This window comes from Protomyctophum parallelum, assembly GCF_964188405.1.
Source record: "Protomyctophum parallelum genome assembly, chromosome: 19".
Classification (NCBI taxonomy): domain Eukaryota; kingdom Metazoa; phylum Chordata; class Actinopteri; order Myctophiformes; family Myctophidae; genus Protomyctophum; species Protomyctophum parallelum.
Window position 1 is genome coordinate 33685795 of NC_139717.1, and position 20478 is coordinate 33706272.

Sequence of the window (20478 nt, forward strand, 5' to 3'; positions counted from 1 at the left end):
ACTGCAATTTTCATTGGCTCATAAAAGCTACATTTTTTAAGTTAAAAACAAAAGCGAGACACTCTTTTAATAGATATTGGTCCAAAGTTCACGTGAAGCAAGCATTGTGGGGTAGATGGGGGAGTGACATGCAGTAAAGGCACACTGCCAGACTCGGGCTACCGGCCAAGGTGCCTGGACCGCTGAGCCACAGCCCAGGCTGGGAAGAGATATACTGTATGTTTTATATGTTATATATGTTTTTCAGTTCCTCGTGAGGAGACGCATATGTGTATCAAGGTTTTATAGCTGACGGTCAAGCGGTTCATGAGCTATGCCTGTTCAAAGTTTGCATTTTCAGTTTGCAGTGCTATAGCGCCACCCTTTAAACAGACAGAACATGTTCTGTCATAATTACTTGAAAGATGGTCAGAGCATCAGGTGCCTACTCACGTTGTTCTCCTGAAGTCTTTTTGAAGTGTGGGATATTCTGGCATTTTCCTGATGTCTTCCCAGTCCTTATCTGAGGGATTAAAAAAACACCAGCTTGGTTTAAAAGGTTGTGAACCTTCACATTGCTTATGTTTCGAACAACTGTGGTGTGCTGGTGGAACCCAGAAAAATGCAATCTCGTTGACTTCTTTATGGGGGTTAAGTTTGGCTGTGCGGGCGCTTGGGTGGCGCAGTGTGCTAAAGTGCCTTCCCACAACCGCAGAGGCTGGGGGTTCAAATCCACCACAATGTGTCTTTACGAACACAATTGGCCCGTGTTCGGGGGAGAGAAGCCACAACCGCCACATTTACTTCATCCGACCGTCATTATTGTCTTGTATATGCTTAGAAAACCGGTTTAAGACAGTGCTTCTTTTCGGTGATACTCCAAGAAACCAAGAAAGGGCACCCCCTGTGGCCCGGGTGCATTCCAGTGCTTTCAGAGCTTGTTTCCAGTTGCACAAAGACCCCTTTTCCACCGGTTGGTTCTTTTTGGTTTTTAGTCCATGAGCCAGAGCTCCAAAATTGGTGGGAAAACTATAAACAATATATTAAATTGTTTATAGGATCAATACAAGTAAATTAATACATGATAACCCATCCACAGTAGTAGCTTTATCATATTTTCGACTATTTTCCTTTGTGCAACTGGAAACAGGCTCTGAAAGCACTGGAATGCACCCGGGCCACGCTGGGCAAGACCTACGCTGTAGAGTGCATAAACGGAAGTGCTGGCACCTCATCCCAGGGGTGGCCCCCCTGGAAAGATCACTGACTAGGAGGTAGGAGCCACATTAATGATGTGATGTAATCATGCTAGCAGACACGGGGGAAACAAACGCTCTCTTCTCACTCAAACATCACCTGGAAAGGACAGGTATAGACAGAATGCAGTCAGTGGCAGACTGGCCGTGCTTCTGCAGTCAGAATCACCTTAGCCTGTGTCTTCTCATGTCCAAGAGAAATCTGTGATGTCTTGACATATTAACTTAGCATTCACATGCTCATTCGCAGAATCACAGTTTTTTACATTGTGTGCCACTAGAAGGGCCTGCAAACTTTGGAGGGAAGTTATGGCCAACAGCAAAAGTCTGCCTGATGTCATGTGCCTTGCATCACATGACTTCAGAGATGATGTGCACCGATTTGTGTGAGTTTTGGACACGAGTTGCAGGAGCAATAGCAAAAAGTGTGTTTTGAAGAAAACAGAAAATCTAGTATGGCACACATACTGCTGATATGCACACACCTGCCGGGAAGCCCATGACGCTGAATATTCTGTCTAACTGGTCATGATGGAAGGGGTTACTAGTCTTGATGTCTTCCTGGCGACAGTGAAAGATGGGCTCTGATGTCAGCAGTTCTGCAAAGATACAGCCAATTGCCCAAATGTCTGTGGCATTCACACACACACACACACACACACACACATGCACACAGAAGAGAGAGGGAGAAAGAGAGAGAGAGAGAGAGAGAGAGAGAGAGAGAGAAAGAGGGAGGAGACAGATAGAGAGAGAAAAGAGAGACATTAGGGTGCTGTTGAGCCGCTGCAGTATTTTAGTCGGTATGGAACATAGGGAAGTTGGATGTCAAAGGAATGTGATTTAATGTGGAATTCATTAATTGCCCCCATCTCATTTTCTGGTAGAGGCTTGTCACACTATTGCAAAAAGTAATACAGTAATACAGAAAGAAAGCCCGACAAATACGTGACCAATTAGACCGACCCGTCGGGTCCCGTCACATGGGTTTATTGAAACCCAAAAACACAGATGCAAATTCATCAGCTTTGAGGAAGTCAATGGATATATCAAGAAGGAAAGATTAAACATGTTACCTCCAAACACGCATGACACTGTGAATGTGTGTTTTCAAACTATGCTTCTACAACTTCCCATTTAAACCTGTATCAGTTCAATGTGTTATACTACACAAAAAAACATCTATACCAGGGGTTTTCAACTGATTGTGAACGAGGGACCACCACCCTGACTTCATCAATCTGGGAACCACTGTTGTGTTGGGAGGGAACATGGGCTAAGATTAGTGCTTTTCTAACACTTGCTATATGCATCCCTATGTGTATGCATCCCACAGTTTCTCAACCAATGTCCATTGACTATAATAATTCCCTAATAATAATAATAATAATGACTCAACCAGACAATCCGGTGCTCTTCCTCCCCCCCTTGAGATTCTAACTCCCTATTTCTGTTGAATTTCTCGACCTCCAACTTGTCCGTTTTTTTTTTATCCCACAATTTTGTAACCCAGTTTTCTTTTCACCCAGTGCCAATTATCTAATGTAATCCTGGGTGCTACACTTCCTCTGCCAACCTGGGGGGGGGGGGGGGGGGGGGGGGCAGCGGACTGACCTCATGCCTCCTTCTATGCATGAGGAGTCCAAGCTGCTTCTTTTCAACTTGTCAGTTATGATACAGTAGTAGGTCACCCGGTCATTCAGTTCAAGGTTTCTCAACTAGTGGAAAGAATAATAAAAATAAAAAAAATCAACAAATCCTACATTACCAAATGCATGGTCATGGACCACATGCAATACCTGGCCCGTTGAAAACCCCTGACCTATGATGTCAGTTGAGTATGACATATCTATGACGTATGACTTCCGTTATAACATTTATTATAGCTGCAAGCAGCGATAAGATGGGGCCAAGCCATAAAGTTGGAGACTTTTTGTTACACTTTGATTGGCTGAAGAAGTTGTCTGGCAACGCTGTACTGTACTCTGTACTCCAACCATTCACTAGCAGGGTCCAGACTCCGTCTGAAAAAAAAAGAACTACTGGTAGTGTGCACGGGACATTTACAATGCTATTAGAGAGGAGGCATCATTAAATACCAAGCAATACATTCTTTGCAATTACAATACAGAGATATAATCATAGTTTAGATCACACGCACCTACATGTTTACTTAAATTACTTCAATTTGAGTTTCATGCAATACCTTGTGAACCAGTAGTGGCCTAGTGGGCCTACTAATTACTCAACCACTGGAACTAAATGTCTCGGCATGGAGACGTGTAGTCACTGGTCAGGGTTCAGTTTGTAAAAAAAAGGCGGGGAACATTTTCATAACCACTCAAGCCCTATCTTTGTTATACAACAAATAGCAAATGTACAAAGCTCTACAAGCTCACAGAGCTTGTAGATATCGCTAAGTTCGCTATTTCTGAAATAAAAAGGAAATCTGGTTATCTTTTTATTTTTTTATAATCTGATTGAACTATTTTATTTTATTTATATTTTACCAAAATAGGGATGCCGGGGTGGTTAACATTCATTTTTAAATAGTTAAATAGTGATATTATATCAAACATAAATATCAAACAAACAATAAATATCAAAAAACATTTCCCAAAAGGAAATGCATGTATTTCATTCAGTCTGACTGACCAGAAGCAAGGATAAAACATATCCCCAAAGGTGATAAAAATGAATGACCAGAAGGGGGGAGTTATGGACTCCCACCCCATTTCCCCCAGCAAATCCATGTGGAATTAACGTATTCTACTCTAAAATAAGGTTTTATTTACTAAAGGTTATGGATTGTAACTTTAAATGTGTCTGTGATTATGGTGAACTCTGCTATTTATTCTTTACAAATTCTCCTTTGCTTCAGCGGTGGTCCGTCTTGGGAACAGTGGTGGTCCGTCTTGGGTCAGTCATGGGACGCTGATCTGTTACTGGAAGGGGACTTGGAATGGGAGGGAGAGGCCGGTGGGGACTTCAAGGGCCGACGGTCCTCAATGGGAGACGGAGACTTCGAGGCAGTCTTGGCACGTCTCATCTCCGAATGGGTCGGGGACCTCGAATGGGAGCTCCTGCTCCTGCTTCTCCTGCTTCTGCTGCGAGAGCGACGCCGGCTACGAGACCCGGACCGGCTTCCTCCGGAAGGGGAGCGGCGGCGCCGAGACTTGTCCTCAACCAGACGTATCTTCCTCCCCTTGATGTCGGTGCCGTCCAGCCTCTCTATGGCTCGCTTCATGTCGGAGCGGGAGCTGAATTCAATCACCCCCTCGTTGGTTCGCTCCTTGTGTGCGTCAGCGTAGGTGACCTCGCCCGCTTGCCGCATGAAGTCTTTCAGGTCCTGCCAGCTGCACCTGCTAGACAGGTTCTCCACGATGAGGCGGTATTCTGTGCGCACGGTGGGCCCGTACTTCTCCCTCCAACTCCGGCTTCGTCTGCTGTAACCACTAGCGCGCACTCCTCTGTAGCCGCCGCCGCCGCCGCCGCCGCCGCCGCCACCGCCACCGCCACCGCCACCGCCACCGCCGTACGCATGTCGGTCTCTCCGGGGTCCTCGGGCGTGTTCGATGATCACTCTCTCTCCGTACAACTCCTTCCCGTTCTGTTCGTACACGGCATCGTTGGCATCGTGGTTGTCCTCAAACTCTACAAAGCCATATCCATTCTTCAGGTCGATCTCTAGTAACTTGCCAAAGCCACTGAAAAGTCTCTGAATGTCCTTTTCCCGGACGTGATAACTAAGCCTGCCGATATATACACGTGGCATTTCTGAGAATATTGAATTACACTTTAGTTCAATATATAAGTCAAAAGCTAAAAGGGAAGCGGTAATTCTTATTCAACACAATGATTGATCGGTCATCAAGGCGAACTTAATCAAAACTAAAAGAGAAACTCAGTAGAGCTCTTATCTTTCAGGCCCACCCGTATTGATGACATCATCCTTATATGTGATGATGACCAAATATGGAGCTCTACATGGCTACAGAATGCCATCCATGTACTGACATCATAATGCCGACGTCAGTCTTGCCCAAAGACACACACACACACACACACACACACACACAAGCCGATACAACCATAGACAGGGACGAAAATATAATCTCTCTCCTGCCTTCAGCAGTCCTAGGACAAAGTTCTGTGTCGCTATAGTTGCTTTGTCTGTACATTACGAGTACAGTATTGCATCCCAGGACCCCCGGAGGGTGACATGATTGTGTCCTTTCTCAATTTAGTGAGTCTAAGGATGCAGGATGCAGGCTATTTTCATCACTGCTGATGTGAGGAAGTCAACGATATAATACCTTATGTTACACACACACACACACACACACACACACACACACACACACACACACACTGACCAATAGCTTTGGTGTAGTGTCGGGCTCCTAGCAGTAACTCCGGGGCCCTGTACCAGAAGGTCACCACCACGGGGTCGAGGTCCGCCAATGGCTTGAGAGGAGAATTGAAGAGTCTGGCAAAACCCATGTCAGCTGCACAGTGGAAGGACAGGAGAGATAGGGGCAGTTAGCAAAGCAAACAGACCTACTATATATCATAATACAAATGATATGGATGGAATGACAATGGGCCGCTGTCCAAGGCTGTTGTATGTAATATATTTATTATACACAAGACTTGACACATCCCTGTATGCTTGATTAGTGTTGCAGAACTTGTTTGTACCACATTTGTCTGTTTCTGTCCTGCCTTGCTTACCACTGTATCATGTCATCTTGTGTCATATGATACAACACATTATCTAAATGATTACGCAGCTTCAAAGTGTAAGTATGTTTATAAGATTATGAATACAGGTCAAGTTTTGTTTATATTACAATGCTCTTTGACCTAGAGGTACAGATGCAGTCTGTAAAAAAAAACATCCTGCTGTTGAATGAGGGCATTGTCACATAAGACAATATTATCCCCTGTTCTTTATCAAGTATTAACGTGTTGGACTGTATTTGGGGTGGTTGGGTGACTTGTACGGTTCAAACAATGGTCAAAGGTGCTCAGTAGCATGTAAACCTTAGCTAGTTTATGGTTTTGTGTGTGTGTGTGTGTGTGTGTGTGTGTGTGTGTGTGTGTGTGTGTGTGTGTGTGTGTGTGTGTGTATTAAGCCCTTTGGGGGTGCATACTTAGTTTAGACTAGTCATTGGTTAGATTTAGCACTTCCTCTTTCCACTTTCTCTTAAAACTGTCCAGTTGCACTTTTTTGCATCAGCTGTAAGTCATATGCTTCACTAACAAAGTTGCAACAGTAGAACCATCTTAAGTGCTTTATCATGGTTGTGCTTTATCATGGTTCGTCCAACAGTTTTTGTATTGACTTTCGTTCTAAATGTACCCATTCTGCATACTGTGAAATCAAACAATCAGCAATGAACAGCTTAAACAGTTCACAGTAAAATGAATGACACTATACTACTACTACCAGCACTTTGGATTTTGCCTTTATGGAAGTCGTGACACAGTAGATTTGAACATTTGAACGGTGTATACAAATGCTACTCTCTGCCATGCTTAAACCTCTTTCTGTGGAGTGATGCATAACCAGCTCAATAGTCAGTCATCTACAATATGTCCATGCAGGGGAGGTTGAGTACTTCTTACCAATCTTTACTCTTCCCCGTTCAGGTCCCTCCCCCATGACCAGAATGTTGGCTGGTTTCTATAGGAGAGAGAGAGGGGGGGGAGAGAGAGAGAGAGAGAGAGAGAGAGAGAATACAACACATGTCAAGACACATCAGACGTCATTTAGTGGCTACTCTTATTTAAGCAGCTTATAAAAAGCAGAATCTTCTAGAAGGGTCCACATGAGCATGTCAGTCAGTCCAGTGTGCTGTCAAGGAATTCCTAGCCTCGGGGACTGTAATCTGAGTTCCCAGAAGTTTTCGCCATCTCCCGCATTACATGGGGACCGCAGGAATCCCTCCTGTGGGAATATAATGGGGTATAGCACACTGTTGACTCCCTGGTTGTGTGTCCCACATTTCCTAATATGACGTTTTAAAACGTTTGGATGGTTAGAGCGGCACGATTACATACAAAATCGATGCAAAGACGAGAAGTTGCGCGAACAGGCGTGGCGCGACCTGGCGCAGCACAAACGGGATGAACCGAGGCGAATATGTAGGCCCATATTCAGGTCTGAACGCAGCTTCACATAGCAATCCCTCTCTGCACTCTACCGTCCTCGACTCTACTGGACTATCCAGTAAATTGAAAATTAGAAAATAAGTTTAAACCCTAATTAAAAAAGAAATTCTGTTGTAAAACGAAAGTCTAAGTGAATACTTAAACTATACAGTATACTTCGTTGACCGGGATCTCCCAGGGGTCTATACTTGGCCCCCTTCCTACCTTTTCCCCTCTGCACCAGATCTCGTTGGCTGTTTTCGCAGAATATTCACCTATTATGCCCCAGAACAGGTTTAGCTTCATGATAAGTTAAACAAATAACAGAACAGGGGGAGGGGAGGGGTGGGTGAAATCAGTCACAATACGATATTGATATTAAGGTATTTGGTCAAAAATATTGTGACACTTCATTATGTATCGGCCAGCCCTAGGTTGAGGTTAAGCGCTTTAAACGCCAGCGTCCGTGTGTCTGTCCGACGTGTTGTGTGTGCATCTTCTGAAGTCTCACCGGCTTTCAGTTCTGCTCTGCAAACAGGTCCTGTCGCTATAGAAACGGCACTAACAATGAAGCCTATTATTCAGGCACACAATGCTACACACTACTGTCAGTCAGAGAAACACAAAGAGGAGTGGATCTCTTTGGGGCCGTGAAGACCCGGGGATGCTAAAGTTCTAATTTAGCTAATAGGCTCAGATCAGGAATATTCTTTCTTTTTATTTCCTCTAGGCTCTAGTTCCTTTGATTTTTAATGTGAGGGCCGTGACATGTTTTGAAAATAAAGTCAAAGTTAACCTCTTAAACCATATAGACTTTGTTGACTGTACTCGGCCCCCTCCTTAATCCCTCAAGCCAATCTATAAGCTCACAACGCATCGTGTTGTGAGCTTGTAGATCTGCTATTTTTGCTGAAAGCACACCATTTTGCAATTGGGGGCATTAGCCAGAGGCTATGGCCTTGACATGGAAAAGAAACCCCTGGTCTAGTGCTTGAACTGAGCTATTGCGAGAGTGTTGTATACAATCTAAGTGAAAACCGTGTAAACAGCTGCATAGGCTACTAGGCTTTGTTTATTGACACAAAATATAAAGCTAAGGGGGTAAAAAGAACCCCTGAGGACTTTATAAATTCTTAACAGTAACAAGACCTTCTTTTTTGTGATTTATTTCAGTTCAGTGTAGTGAGACAGGACACCAAGGGCAGAGAGACAGGACAGGCGACATGCAAGACAAGGGTCGGATTTGAACACGGGTCCTGCATCTAAACATAGCCCCTCCTATGTCCAGCTTTGAGGGTTTGTGTACTGTAAACACATACATTGTCCTAACACAAACATTAAATGCCATGGACAATGAATGCGTGAATGTGAAAACACACACATTGCGTAAATACAAACATTGAGTGAGGACACAAATTGTGATTGGCCGGAATGAGGCGATGTATGATGACGTATGATGATAAGAGCGTCCCTCACTTCACACAGGTGTGATTTTTTAATATCAAGCCAAGTGGCATTTGATCAATTGTCTCTCACAAGTACTCTAGATACATTAATCTATTATGATGATGTCATGAAAAGAAAATGTTGTAGTTTCTAATTGGACCCTCGTCTGGTTCTGACAGACTGGTAGTGTGTGCAGGCATGGGTGGTGTGTGATAATGCGGTTGGTAGGGCGACTGCAGCGGCGGGCCCGGGAGGACAATAATGCGACACGAGACAGTATCACGCTAAAGGTTCACAACGTTTATTACACAACAGGGAACATATATAGTGCTGGATCATAATGACGTGACAATAAGATATGATTGGCCAGCAAGGCTGACCTTGCTGGCGCTGAGGTGTCTCTCGTAGCCTATCTATAAGTATCTATAAGCCTATCTATAAGTATGCTACAGTACAGGCAGTAAGTACACAATACATATCAAGTACACTGTATCTCAAGTTCAAGTACACAGACTTAGATGTACATGGGCAACTCATGATATAACAGAAAGCAACTCCTGTTCTTCTGCAAGCTTTTTTATGTGGTGGCGTTGTGAACAATTCTAATGCACAGCATATCATATGAATTTCAATGAAATCTGTTAAATCACCAACTACAGTATGATATAAAATTGATAAAGTATTGACTTTTCTGCATACACAGCAAATTAATCTTGTCTTGATGCATAAATGTAAATATATACATAAAAAGACGAACTGCTTATACAACTACATTTACAGTATATTACTATTTATATCATCTAATCATAATAATTGATTGTAAAGGGTATTGCACTGACTGAGGGCTGCGGCATTAAAATGTATTGCTACTTAACTGGAGAACAGCCTCTGGCAAGAAATGATTATGCTTCTAAATATATGAAAAAAGGAGTAGTATATGTATATGTACATCCCCATAGTTTCTTTAAACACAGTGCTGGACCCAAAAAATGGGAAGTCTTGGATGTGCAAAACTACCGGTATGCTTCTAATATACGCACAACGTTGAAACAAAAGCAGGTCCATTAAAACCACAGTTTAACGTGCACAGATTCACTAATCATTAGTGAATCTGTGCACATTAGTGACTAATGTATAAACCAAAGAATCAGCCATCACTCAAAAGTCCTTCTGGTATTTCTGGTATTTGTAATGAAAATGTAAGGCACAGACACACACTGACTGGTTATGGCGTCAATACTTCTTCAGCGTTAATCATTCACATTAGGCTACTTACTTATTCACGCACGCACACACACGCACGCACGCACACGCACGCACACACACACACACACACACACACACACACACACACACACACACACACACACACACACACACACACACACACACACACACACACACACACACACACACACACACACACACACACACACACACACACACACACACACACACACACACACACACACACACACACACACACACACTCTCTGACTCTACCATGGAGCAGTTTCTCTCAGAACATGAAAGCACTTTAAAACCTACATTTTCTAAATTCTCTTCAGTCATTATTTGTTCTATATCGTTTTGTCAAAATGTATGTGAAAGGTCATGTGCAGCTGACAGTGCTGTAATCCAACATGCTTGCTCAACGCCGGTCCCGAGGAATCCCACCAGACTAGTAAAACTAACACTGGCAGACTCTCAGATGTGCAAATGTTTGAATGAAGGATTATTTGACAACACCAACTACTGCATTGTTAGCCGGTTTGTTTGCCTAGATGAGATTACTGTATAAAACATGATTTATGTAGTTAGCTACTGACTCATTCCTCACACCCAGCTTGTACTGTAGATATGGACTATTTTGGCCATAGCACATTATTTATTTTGGATTATTGCCACCAAACATTGTCAGTTAATTATTGTGTGTATACTGAAGTTATTTGTCTTTTTTCATTTACAAAGCAAACAATAATTTGCCATTGCCGATGACACAATTAGACCATTCATCGCATTTTTTGTATGGCAATTTATCGGCATCCAAAATGTCAATGTCAGCCCTAAAGGGGACAGGCCAAGGAGTTGTGCATTCCGGCCGTGCGCGGGAGGCCTTGCTATGTCAGCACTGCAGCTCCACTCAGGCGCTCAAGCAGTCAGTCAGTCATTCAGGCAGGCAGCAGCATTGCCAGGTTTTGCAAGAGAAACAAGTGGCTATGAAGGTCTAGGTCTATGAAAACAAGCCCAAAAGAAGCAACTAGGCTAGGCTTTTGCACTTTACATCGTCTATTTTCGAAAGATATTGAATAAAAAGTTTAATATTTTAAAAGAATATATATATATATATATATATATATATATAATAAATAAACACAACCCGCAACTACCCATATTTACAAGCGACTGTATGAAAAAACAAGACCAATAATAATAATAAGCAAACATGGCAACAATGACAGGCAGCGCAGGCAGCGCAGGGGTCTGGTGGCTGTTACATAACAGTGAGAGGAGGGGAGGGGGCGGTGCAGCGACAGGGGGATGGGAATGGATGGGAAGGGAGGAGGAGGAGGAGGAGGAGGAGGGGATGGGAGGAGAGTGGGGGAAGGGACTGAGGCTATGCAGTCAGTGGTGCAATGTAAAAGCACATACCTACAGTACCTCACACGCACACACACGCAAAAGTGTATGCACTCGCAAGTCGCAACACACACGTGCAGTCACACACACACACAGGCACACACGTGCAGTCACACACACACACACACACACACACACACACACACACACACACACACACACACACACACACACACACACACACACACACACACACACACACGTATACTGTTTATATAGCCACACCTAGTATATAATACACACACGGAGACACATGCACGTGGTGCAGAGCTGCTGTTAAGCAGTGTATATGTACAGTATAGATCAGAGACACAGTGTTGTGTAACAGCAGAGGCAGAGTGAACGCTGTGTCTCCTCCAGCGTGGTTCCACTGATAATGAGACGCTTGGTTTCTGTGTTTCACCTTCGTCTAAACCCCATACGTTGTTGAGCCGAGGAGTCCCTCAGGGCTCTATACTAAGTCATTGCTCCAAATTAAGAGCCTTCAAGCTCGAGACGACCCAGTGTTTGGGAACCAGTGCCCTAGAGCCGTGGTCCCCCAACGTTTTAGCTCACGACCCAAAAAAGAAAAGTTTGCCCGGGACCCAAACTGGTGAAAATAGCAGATCTACAAGCTCACAATGCGGCGCAAGCTATTTTCACTGTTTCTTAAACATTTGTTTTCTAATTGATGGAATTTCTTTGATTTTTCTTTGATTTCTTCATGAAATTACTAAAAATTTCATTCAATTCAGTTTTTAATTCATGAAAGGTTTTGCTTTTTTTGTGAATGTTTTTTGAAAATATTTTGAAATCATAATAATTAAAAACTAAATGTAGGAAACAAAATACTAAAGGGACCCATACAAATGTGTCCCCAAACCAGTGTTTGGGGACCAGTACACTAGAGAACTGCCATGGGCAATTGGGCATAAGGCCTATGTAGAAACAAACGTAGTTTACTTAGGTAGTTTCTTTCTGCTACCTCAGTCAACATCCTTCATGAACAGTGTGAGCTCACAGTGACACACTCTTGCCTCAGCTAGAGACAACTGTAGCTTGCACTTGAGCCTTCATGACATTTAGTGACCTTGGGGACTGTTGCAGAGGACACTGGGCAGTAGCAATTACATTTAACGAGAATCTATTTCTGCTTACGAATGGTCACGGTTGTCACTGATTCTCCTTGATCCTGCAGGTCAAGGAGGTCAAGGTGAAACTGCAGACTTTCTGTTTCTGGAAAGTTTGCATACTATAATGGAGGCTATTGTTAATGTTAATACGCTAATAACATTTAAATTAAATGTTTTACTTGCCTGCCTAACAATGATGTCACTAGTAAGAACTGTCCACAGCCCTCCTATGACACACAGTGAGGGCCAAATACATGAAGATACGGATAAAAATGGGTGAAGTGGTCCTTTAACTGCAGGTGGTTTTAAGTGCCGGTTTTTAGGAACATCCTAGTTGTATTTTTCCACCAAATCTGCTGGACTGGAGCTGGCAGGCATACACGTCTCACCAGCTCAACTAAGGAAAAAGTGTCTCTCATGTCTGAAATGGTTGGCTGACTTTTCCCCCTCATGCTATGAGTGATGCAGCTCAAGACAGCTAAAAGCAGTCACCTGTGCAAAGGAGATAATCTGGTAAACAACATTATTCCACAACAACGAACAAGGAAGTTCAAGGGGAGAATTCGCATAGTCCCGAATCCACAATAGCAGGAAGCCATGGCAATGAGGAGGCAAAATATAGTTGCGAGAGCTGCAATAAGTCAACCTTTACTGCAGAATCAGATATAGTTCTCTGACAACAACAGGGAATTTCATCCTGCTGCGGTGAAAACGTTACAGTGGCCCGGAAGAGTTTGCTGCTCAGATAAGACGTCTATGTGACCACAGGAGAGAAAAACAACACTATTACCACTACTGTTGGAGTCTGTGTTTTGCACAAGTAGCGGCTGTGCAAAGTTGTAAGCCGAGTGGAGTCACTATTAGTCTTTTCTGATGTCGTCAGATGCAGAAAGGCAAGCGACCATTCCAATTTACTTGGGTCGTTAAAAAGCATCTAAAAGCATCAGTTGTTTTTATTATAATAATAATACTAATATGCCACTACTATTAATACTACTAATAATAAACTCCTGGTACAACTACTACAACAGCATCCTACCAATAATAACAACAAAAACAGCAATGCCAATGTTTTAACGACTTGACGGACTAGAATTGACCCCCACTAACCCTGCGTTAAGTAAAAAGACAGCCGGCACACAGTAAGAATCATCAATGGCTGCAGACTGGCTGCAGATCCTCTCCATGGATTAGTTCAAATGACCAAAGCCAGAGAGAGTGACAGCTAGTGAAGGTCTCAATGCGCTCCCTGATCCCAGTGGGGGCTTACGTAATGTGACAGTCCAGCCAACACATGAGCCATCTGGGATCGCTAGGGATTACATAAATAGAGACCGGTCCAGCGGAAAGAGATACACAGTAAGGATTTCTTTCTTCATGCCAACCACCCCCAAATTGATATATATTTGGCCGCGAACCGCCATCTGAAAATGTTTTGTGCCAGGGAGGGACCCCCAGAAGAGAAGATGTTAAAAAAATCATACACTTTCAAGATGTTTCGAAAATGTTAGCAGACGTGCAGCATGGCACGAAGTGACGCGATGTGAGCTTGTATATCTGTTATTGTTGAATAGCCAACGTATGAAATATGGATAAAGTGGTTAAAATGATTGTGACGCTATATTACATTTTGCTGTGGACACCACTGGTATAGAACCCCAGCAGTGAAAGGTGGAGGAATACAGAGAAGTTGAGAGAAGGCGAGAAGAGGAGAGAGAGAGAGAGAGAGAGAGAGAGAGAGAGAGAGAGAGAGAGAGAGAGAGAGAGAGAGAGATCCATAGATTTATCAGGCTTTGTTCAGACCGCAGATTTCGTTATTAAGTGATCAGATCATAATTATTTGTGGGTTAAATTTCAGACATCGTCAACCTATCTGTATTGGTTGACAATGAAATGATGTAGGTGTGAGTAATGATTGAGTGTCACTCGCCGAAAATAGCTAGATCTACAAGCTCACAGCGCATTCCGATGAATTGTGTTGTGAGCTTGTAGAACGACAATTTGTGTTGAGTAACACCATTGTATGACTGTATGACTAAGTATTAAAAAAAGTGTCCAGATCTGATTCCAATCTGGACACAGAAAAAATAGGATTTGGACTGCCAGTCTGATATGTACGTGCACGGACAGACAGAGAGCAGATCAGTGTGGAGGAAATGGATCCCATCTTGTGATCAAAGTAGCATCTGTTGATACAGCGCAGAATAAAGTGTATACAGGAGAATAAACAGCCAACAGCTGTTACGCAGGAAATAAATAGAAATGGGATTCTATAACTTGTGGATCTTATGTTGAAAATACCCCAGCTTCCATCTGCGATCCCTGCAACACTGTTGTGCAAAGTTGCAAACCAGCATTCCCACAGGGGACAATCAAGTTTGGAACTTAAATTGTTTTAAAGTTATAATCTCTTGAGTTTAGGTTACTGAGTTCCTTTGCAAGGATTGGAGCAAATGATCCATTCTAGGAAGTTAACCAGTTGGCAGTGGCAGTCGGGAGTCGCAGATAACATGGAGGGATCCTCCTTGTGCGGTGGGGAGTATGTATAAAGTACGATTAGGGGACGGGGAGAGCGATAAAGATGGAGAGGTCAAGAGAGCAGTTCAAAGACTCGAGAGTCGAGACCATCAAAAGTTGTCCAAGATAAAGAAAAGGATCTTTGTGACACGGCGTCTGTTGGGAGTCGGTGCGGCCTGACCTTGTACAACGCAATGCCCAGCAAGTGGCACATTACATGTAAAGGCTGATTTATACTTAGTTACACATGTAAAGGCTGATTTATACTTAGTTACACATGTAAAGGCTGATTTAACTTAGTTACGCACCAACAATCTAAAAGCTGTAGTGTGTTGCAGCGTGACGCGTCGTGAGCTTATAGAGCAGCTATTTTTGGTGTGCGACCCGATGAGTAAACAAGTATAAATCAGGCTAAAGGAATACCCCTCCCATCCCATGCCCAAATCACTGTGGGAAAACTGTGGAGGAGACGATCTCACAGGAGAGTTGCAGTATGCTGTGGGATCGGCAAGGACAAAAAGGACAGACAAAATATAGATAACATTCGTTGTGCCAAGACTCCCCGTTCCTCAGCCAAGGCCACGTGATAATGAACCGCACGCTGACATGCGTCACGCAAACACCTGCACGGCCGACCCTTCCCAGAATGGCTTGGAGTTTACCTGGGCAGCCGATAAAGGTTTCACGTCCATGCCGTCGATACTGAACACTGAAAAGGGATGCATGACCCCCCCCGGTAGGTACACACAGCGAATGACAACCTCGCTGCAAAAAATACATATGCACCTAAAGTAGCACACGCAAGCAAGCATTAGTGCCGTCTATTTTGCACACAACTTATTTCACAGCATTTGGCGTAAATGCTGCATGGTCCCCTGGTCTACTGTGATGAGCTGCAACCAGAGTCACATATAGAGTAGTAGCAACGTATTCTATTTTAAACCACTCTAATGCAAACAGCACTGTAGCGGCCGTGTGAACGTGTGGTCCGTGAAGGGAAACTAGAGCATGGGGAGAGCTGTGATTAGGGGAATCACAATTATGACATAATCGGCTAATGGCAATTATTTGAGATAAGCGCAATTATTTTGTCATAATCGTTATAATGGTTTCCATGTTGAAAGATGTTCATACATGTAGAAATAGCAGATCTACAAGCTTACAATGCGTCACGTGTTGTAAGCTTGTAGGTCAGCTATGTCCGCTATTTTTAAAGTATAACATTTATAAACATGCCAGTAATTTCAGTTATTTTCCATATCTGCCCTGTGCAATGTTTTTATTACGAAGCCTAAAAGGCAAACAGAAATGTAATTTCTATTCACAATGTTCCAATTTCCAATGCCAAAAAACACAATTGAATCATCAATCGCAATTATTTGTGTGACAATTCAATCGTCAACTTAAATGTGTTATACTGACGGGCCGTGACTGCTCACCAGGTCCCTGTGGAGCACCCAGTTGGCATGGAGGTAATGGATACCATCCAGAATCTGATACAGCAGAGACTTCACCATCCCTCTGGGTAGCTGCATGGGTTTCTTGTTGGCCTTTGAGGCACGGTGGAACTTGATGATGTGCTGCGGGGGGAAGAGAAGAGAGACCGTGAGGGCGTGCATGACACATTGGTTAATGCCCTGGAGCTAAGCATATCGTTGCTGTCGGGAAACCTCCATGTTTCAACTTTTAATGTTTCTGTCATTTAATTCCATAGGATGGCATAGCTTATAGGTCTTCTATTTTCGCTATTTTTGGAAGTGAATTGATTGATTCTGTGTGTATAAATAAAAGCCTGTGACTAAATATTAATAACTGCATTGGAGCCATTGGAAAGCAGGTTATTTTTTTTCCATTTGCTGAAAAGTATTTTTGCTGGTTTTGGAATTTTGGGGGGCTGCGTTGATGATGATTATTTTATTGTGATTTCTAAATTCTTTGATGAATATCGTCATTGAGATATCCTACATTAAAATTAACTTAAGTCCTGAGAAAAGAAAATGAGAATGTCAATGCTGAAGTTCATGTCAGTTTGAATGTGAAAGGTCTCGTTTTAACAGAATTATCTGCACTAGAGGTTTGCATTATATAAGGCACATGGCCACATATGGGCATTTAGCGGTCGGATCTGTGGCTCAGTCGGATAACTTGATCTCCATATATGCCTATAGTGGGCGTGTCCGGTTTGATTATGGTTATGTCTGAGTCATAGTGACATGCCTAAATATGGACGTATTGGGTCTGTACGTGGTTATGTCTGAGTCATAGTGACATGCCTAAATATGGACGTATTGGGTCTGTACGTGGTTATGTCTGAGTCATAGTGACATGCCTAAATGTGGACGTATTGGGTCTGTACGTGGTTATGTCTGAGTCATAGTGACATGCCTAAATATGGACGTATTGGGTCTGTACGTGGTTATGTCTGAGTCATAGTGACATGCCTAAATATGGACGTATTGGGTCTGTACGTGGTTATGTCTGAGTCATAGTGACATGCCTAAATATGGACGTATTGGGTCTGTACGTGGTTATGTCTGAGTCATAGTGACATGCCTAAATATGGACGTATTGGGTCTGTACGTGGTGATGTCTGAGTCATAGTGACATGCCTAAATATGGACGTATTGGGTCTGTACGTGGTTATGTCTGAGTCATAGTGACATGCCTAAATGTGGACGTATTGGGTCTGTACGTGGTTATGTCTGAGTCATAGTGACATGCCTAAATATGGACGTATTGGGTCTGTACGTGGTTATGTCTGAGTCATAGTGACATGCCTAAATATGGACGTATTGGGTCTGTACGTGGTTATGTCTGAGTCATAGTGACATGCCTAAATATGGACGTATTGGGTCTGTACGTGGTTATGTCTGAGTCATAGTGACATGCCTAAATATGGACGTATTGGGTCTGTACGTGGTGATGTCTGAGTCATAGTGACATGCCTAAATATGGACGTATTGGGTCTGTACGTGGTTATGTCTGAGTCATAGTGACATGCCTAAATGTGGACGTATTGGGTCTGTACGTGGTTATGTCTGAGTCATAGTGACATGCCTAAATATGGACGTATTGGGTCTGTACGTGGTTATGTCTGAGTCATAGTGACATGCCTAAATGTGGACGTATTGGGTCTGTACGTGGTGATGTCTGAGTCATAGTGACATGCCTAAATATGGACGTATTGGGTCTGTACGTGGTTATGTCTGAGTCATAGTGACATGCCTAAATATGGACGTATTGGGTCTGTACGTGGTTATGTCTGAGTCATAGTGACATGCCTAAATATGGACGTATTGGGTCTGTACGTGGTTATGTCTGAGTCATAGTGACATGCCTAAATATGGACGTATTGGGTCTGTACGTGGTTATGTCTGAGTCATAGTGACATGCCTAAATATGGACGTATTGGGTCTGTACGTGGTGATGTCTGAGTCATAGTGACATGCCTAAATATGGACGTATTGGGTCTGTACGTGGTGATGTCTGAGTCATAGTGACATGCCTAAATGTGGACGTATTGGGTCTGTACGTGGTGATGTCTGAGTCATAGTGACATGCCTAAATATGGACGTATTGGGTCTGTACGTGGTGATGTCTGAGTCATAGTGACATGCCTAAATATGGACGTATTGGGTCTGTACGTGGTTATGTCTGAGTCATAGTGACATGCCTAAATATGGACGTATTGGGTCTGTACGTGGTGATGTCTGAGTCATAGTGACATGCCTAAATATGGACGTATTGGGTCTGTACGTGGTTATGTCTGAGTCATAGTGACATGCCTAAATATGGACGTATTGGGTCTGTACGTGGTTATGTCTGAGTCATAGTGACATGCCTAAATATGGACGTATTGGGTCTGTACGTGGTTATGTCTGAGTCATAGTGACATGCCTAAATATGGACGTATTGGGTCTGTACGTGGTGATGTCTGAGTCATAGTGACATGCCTAAATATGGACGTATTGGGTCTGTACGTGGTTATGTCTGAGTCATAGTGACATGCCTAAATGTGGACGTATTGGGTCTGTACGTGGTGATGTCTGAGTCATAGTGACATGCCTAAATATGGACGTATTGGGTCTGTACGTGGTTATGTCTGAGTCATAGTGACATGCCTAAATATGGACGTATTGGGTCTGTACGTGGTTATGTCTGAGTCATAGTGACATGCCTAAATATGGACGTATTGGGTCTGTACGTGGTTATGTCTGAGTCATAGTGACATGCCTAAATATGGACGTATTGGGTCTGTACGTGGTTATGTCTGAGTCATAGTGACATGCCTAAATGTGGACGTATTGGGTCTGTACGTGGTGATGTCTGAGTCATAGTGACATGCCTAAATATGGACGTATTGGGTCTGTACGTGGTTATGTCTGAGTCATAGTGACATGCCTAAATATGGACGTATTGGGTCTGTACGTGGTTATGTCTGAGTCATAGTGACATGCCTAAATATGGACGTATTGGGTCTGTACGTGGTGATGTCTGAGTCATAGTGACATGCCTAAATATGGACGTATTGGGTCTGTACGTGGTGATGTCTGAGTCATAGTGACATGCCTAAATATGGACGTATTGGGTCTGTACGTGGTGATGTCTGAGTCAGAGTGACGTGGCATGCCGGTCAGCCAGTCCATTTGAATATACCAAGGGAGACGACTCGAGGTATCAATCATGTGATAGCAATTCAATCAGTCTTTTTTAAATTTTGTTTTGCTTTTAATTCTCAATTCGAAAATATTTCTACCTTTATTTAGTTGGTGTATCTGGAGGACAGTTAAAAATAATATTTTAAGGACCATTACTGTGCCTACGTCAGTGTTTTCTTTAATGATCTAATGATTGAATTCAGGCATTAGACATTTCTATGGCCTTTGAGTCTGTTTGCAATGCTTGGCCATGGGGCTAGTGTTCATTTCCTGTGCAAATGGCATATTTGTGCTCAGCCAGACCTTTTCAGTGTTCTTTTTGCTCTCCCCACATGAACATACGTACAGTAGCCCCACGGGCATTGTATTGTACATGGTATACTACATAATTTATAGTACAGCTACCACTTAAACCCTATAGATGTTGTTGACCAGGGTCCCCCGAGCATCTATACTTGGTCCCCTGCTTCTTTCCACTACACCAAATCTACACCAAAAATAGCTGATCTTCAAACTCACACTGCATTGTGTTGCGATGAGCACATGTATGCTTATTTTAACCAAATGTTGGCCTATTATGTCACGCCCAGAATGGGGATGATTGTGGTTAATAAATACGTTTATTAGACAGATTGGATGAATGCTTCATTCTGATTGGTCAATCACTGAATTCAGCGGTGTGTTATTTCTGAATAATGACCGATAAACTCGATGACA

At 43.1% G+C, this 20478-nt stretch overlaps 2 protein-coding genes across 6 annotated transcripts in view; both read right to left on the minus strand.

Annotated features, from left to right (window-relative positions):
• cdk19 (cyclin dependent kinase 19) overlaps positions 1-20478 on the minus strand; it is a gene marked incomplete at its 5' end in the record, with an annotated part of 59870 nt that overhangs the window by 11586 nt on the left and 27806 nt on the right. For all 5 annotated transcript variants that reach the window (XM_083789765.1, XM_083789764.1, XM_083789763.1 and 2 more), the window contains 5 exons: positions 433-502; positions 1721-1864; positions 5609-5740; positions 6864-6921; positions 16543-16683. In XM_083789765.1, the coding sequence (XP_083645891.1) occupies positions 433-502; positions 1721-1864; positions 5609-5740; positions 6864-6921; positions 16543-16683 (545 nt within the window). The remainder of the gene's footprint in view (positions 1-432; positions 503-1720; positions 1865-5608; positions 5741-6863; positions 6922-16542; positions 16684-20478) is intronic.
• On the minus strand, positions 4153-5007 carry LOC310876368 (serine/arginine-rich splicing factor 6-like; the record flags this gene model as incomplete). The annotated part of the gene is made up of 1 exon (XM_083789895.1): positions 4153-5007. The coding sequence occupies one exon, from the start codon at positions 5005-5007 to the stop codon at positions 4153-4155; it is 855 nt and encodes a 284-aa protein (XP_083646021.1).